We start from the raw sequence: 4,278 nt of genomic DNA on the forward strand, positions 1-4,278 counted from the left end.
CAGTGAACGTCCTCCATCACCCCCCTCACCTGTGAGAAGGTCCTTTAGGTGGAGATCCAGGAGTAGTTTCTGGGACTTGGGGTAAGTGTTCTCCTCATTTGGATGTGAACATCCAGGTACCTGCTGGAATGGCTGCCCCCCACCTTCTTTTTTTATTTTTTAAATTAACAAATAGTATTTATACATGATTATGTGGTTATGTATGATAATTTGACATATATATAAAATGTGTGATGATATAGTTAGCATTCCCATCTCCTCAAACACTTACTCCTTCCATGTGATGATAACCTTTAATCTTCTTTTCTCACTTTATTGGGTCCAGTTGTTCTTCTCTAGCTGCCAGTGAACTTCAGCAGGTTTTAGTTTGCCATCAGCCTACTGGGTCTCCTCTTCTGCAAATTGCCTTATTTATCCTTTGTCTACATTTTACCATGGTTCCAGTCTGTTTTCTCTTTGGTTTGTGGATGTGCCTCGTAGAGTCTAGATATTAATCTCCCATCTGTTTTTCATACTGCAGATATCTTCTTGCAGTCTGCCTTCTGTTGACTTTATCCACAATACTCTTTGTTGATTAGATCCATGATGTTGATGTATTGAAATTGATCATTTTATTTCTCTTATTTTTTTGTTTTGTTTTGCTTTTCAAAGAAGTCTTTTCCTGTTCTTTGATCATAAAGATCATCCTGCATTTCTTTTAGTAACTATGTTTTCATCTTCCATGGCTTGGTCATTATTGGTTCTTTATTAGTATGTGTCATCATGGAGGGTTCAGTTCTGTTTTTGTCTCCATAGAAAGACATTTTATCAACAGCATCTTGTAAGCAACCCGTTCTTTGTCTTTTGGTCTGTGCTGCAAGCTTAGCCATTGACACAGAGCTTCACGCCTGAGGTCTTGTTCTGCTCCATGGGTCTGCTTGTCCTTCCCTAGCCCCCCAGGCTTTGTTTCCAAGGCTTTCTAGACTGTCATGGTATCTGGGAACACAGTTCCTCCAACCACTTTGCTCGTCATTCTCAAGGTTGACTTAGTTATTCATGATCTTTATTCTGTCATGAAAGTTTTGTAATAAGCATGTCATCTTTCTCAAAAAAAATAATCCATCTGGAAAAAAATCCATCTGAATTGTTTTGATAAAGCTTCATTGAGTGTGTAGTTTAACTTTGGGGAAGAATTGACGTTTTTCTACTATCGTGTTCAAATTTCATCCATTTTTTTTTTAAAAAAAACCTCATCCTCCACGTTTTCTATTCATGAGAGGTTTAACTGATCTCCCTGAAGGTCTTTTGTGTTCTGGGCTAAATTATTCCAAGATATTTGTTTGATTTTGCCACTATTTTTGAATGACACTTTTTCCACTTTTAATTATTTGCTAAGTTTGAACTTACAAAGAAATTGCAAATAGAATACAGAAAATTCTTGTACCTCCCTCACGACTTCCCCTCTTGGCAGCCTCATGTGTAACCCTTGTAAAATCACCTGCAGCTCTACAGTGGTGCAGTACTTTTGTGCAAACATGTCTTACTTAAATATTGCCAACTTTTCTATAATGTCATTTTTATGTTCCAGGATATAATCTGTTTCACTTAGTCAATTAATCAACTTTTCATTATCATTTAGTTCTTAGAATTTCTTTTGATTCCTGTTGTCACCAGGGTGGAACCCTGGCCCTCACACATGCAGGGCCAGTGATCCACCACTGAGCTACAAACCCAACCCAGGTACAAAGTATTTCTTAATTTTCCTTCCAGGCCAAAGATCATTGAAGAATATGTTACTATGGCAACATCACATAATTCAAGTTGATATTTCTGTTCCAAACATGAGAAATTATTCATATACATATTATTAATTATCCATTTTACCACACAATTGTCAAAAAATCTGTCTTCCTGATATTGGCCTTTGAGAATTTGTCTAGATTTCCTCATGTACTAACACAAGGCCTTTCATGGTAACAATTCCATGTTCTTAGATAGCATTTGTTCTTTGTGTGGTAAAAAGGAGTGTGTGCTTATTTGTGTGTTTATATGTATATAACATAGAATAAATATATACATGTATGCATATATGAGTTATACATGTATTTTGTTTACTTCTAATATCTGGAATATTAAGATACCAGATTGATTTCAAATTGAGAGTAATTACCAAAAAGGCAACTGAATTAAACTCACCAATGAAATGATGTACCCATAGATTGCTATGGTTTAGAAGAATCTGTTGTGGCCATCCATGCCTGTCCTCAGTTTCTTAAGTACTTATACCAAACCTTCTGGTAGGTACATTATGAGCACAATCTTATTCAATCTTGACAACAACTCTATCTGTTTGAGATTATTATTATCATCTTCATTTTAGGGAAGACAAGACATTCAGGATACATCTCAAGGTCACTCATCTCTGAAGAGGGAACTCAGACTGGTTGTGACTGAATAGATATTCGGAGATCAAACCTTTGGGATTTAAAATAGTAGTAATAACTATTTCCAGTATTTCTTTTTACTGAGTTTTTGCTAGGTGCTGTGCACTTAAGATGCATCATCTTGTTTAAACCCTCAACACCTTATTACAGCCACCCCCATGTGTCCATCTGTTCCACATCCAGGGATCAAAATGTAGACAGGCCTATGATTTTTGTGTCTGTATTGAATGTGCACAGATTTTTCTCTTGTCATTTTCTCTACAGAGTAACAATTACTTACAAAGCATGTGTGTTGTATTGCATATTCTATGTCATCTAGAAATGATTTAAAGTCTCAGGAGGATATACACAGGTTCTATGTTTCATATAAGGGACTTGGTTATTTGTGGATTTTGATATCTCAGGCAACTCAGAGCCAATCTTGTGTTAATCCCAAGGGACATATAACTGGTCTTTTTATAGAAGGACTAACAATGACTGAACAGGTAAAGGAGTGCCTCAGGGGTCCTTCCAGGAAGAACTCACAGGTGACCCAGTGCTCCAACACTGAGGCTTCTTTCCTGTGTCCTCTGTCAAGTACGACTGCCATGCTGGATCCAAACTACACCCTTGTGTCTGAGTTCATCCTTGTCGGATTCTCCACCTTCCCCCGCCTTCAGCTGATGTTCTTCCTGCTCTTCCTGCTGATGTACCTGTTCACGCTGCTGGGAAACCTGCTCATCATGGCCACCATCTGGAGCGAGCGCAGCCTCCACACACCCATGTACCTCTTCCTGTGCGCCCTCTCCATCTCCGAGATCCTCTACACCTTGGCCATCATCCCCCGCATGCTGGCTGACCTGCTCTCCACCCACCGCTCCATCGCCTTCCTGGCCTGTGCCAGTCAGATGTTCTTCTCCTTCACATTCGGCTTCACCCACTCCTTCCTGCTCACTGTCATGGGCTACGACCGCTACGTGGCCATCTGCCACCCACTGCGCTACAACGTGCTCATGAGCCCCCGTGGCTGTGCTTGTCTGGTGGCCTGGTCCTGGGTTGGTGGCTGTGTCATGGGGCTCGTGGTGACTGTGGCCATTTTCCATCTCACCTTCTGTGGTCCCAATGAGGTCCACCATTTCTTCTGCCATGTCCCACCCCTGTTGAAATTGGCCTGTGGGGAGAATGTACCGGTGGTGGCCAAAGGCGTGGGCCTGGTGTGTATCACAGCCCTGCTGGGCTGCTTCCTCCTCATCCTCCTCTCCTACACCTTCATCGTGGCTGCCATCTTGAGGATCTCATCGGCAGAGGGGCGGCACAAGGCCTTCTCCACGTGTGCGTCCCACCTCACGGTAGTGATCGTGCACTATGGCTTTGCCTCTGTCATCTACCTCAAGCCCAAGGGACCCCGGTCCCTGGAAGGAGACACCTTGATGGGCTTCACCTACACGATCCTCACGCCCTTCCTCAGCCCCATCATCTTCAGCCTCAGGAACAAGGAGCTGAAGGTCACCATGAAGAAGACTGTCCTAAGCAAACTCTTTCCCCAGAACTCTTAAAGAGCCTGGCCCTCTGGCAGGGACTATGTGGGGAGCAGTTCACTCTTCCATCTCCCTCCCTCCTCTCCTCTCCTCCCCTTTCCTCTTCCTCTTCTTCTTCCTCCCCTGCCCTCCACTCCCCTCCCCTCCCTTCTCTTCTCTTCTCTTCTCTTCTCCTCCCTTCTCCTCTCCCCTCCTCCCTTCTCCTCTCCTCTTCTCTCCTCTCCTCTCCTCTCCCTTTCTTCTTCTTCCTTCTTGTTAATAGTTATGCTGGTCATTGCTCCCAAGCTTTTCAGCATTTATCATCATCTAGGTTCAGTCTTTTTGGCAGCTTTAATGAG

The 4,278-nt window shown here is 42.5% G+C and overlaps 1 protein-coding gene across 1 annotated transcript; it reads left to right on the forward strand.

Annotated features, from left to right (window-relative positions):
• The first annotated feature begins 3,010 nt into the window (after positions 1–3,010).
• LOC124969280 (olfactory receptor 10H1-like) lies at positions 3,011–3,958 on the forward strand. The gene has a single exon (XM_047532161.1). The coding sequence runs from the start codon at positions 3,011–3,013 to the stop codon at positions 3,956–3,958; it is 948 nt and encodes a 315-aa protein (XP_047388117.1).
• The last annotated feature ends 320 nt before the right edge of the window (positions 3,959–4,278 follow it).

This window comes from Sciurus carolinensis, chromosome 17 (genome assembly GCF_902686445.1).
Source record: "Sciurus carolinensis chromosome 17, mSciCar1.2, whole genome shotgun sequence".
NCBI lineage: Eukaryota > Metazoa > Chordata > Mammalia > Rodentia > Sciuridae > Sciurus > Sciurus carolinensis.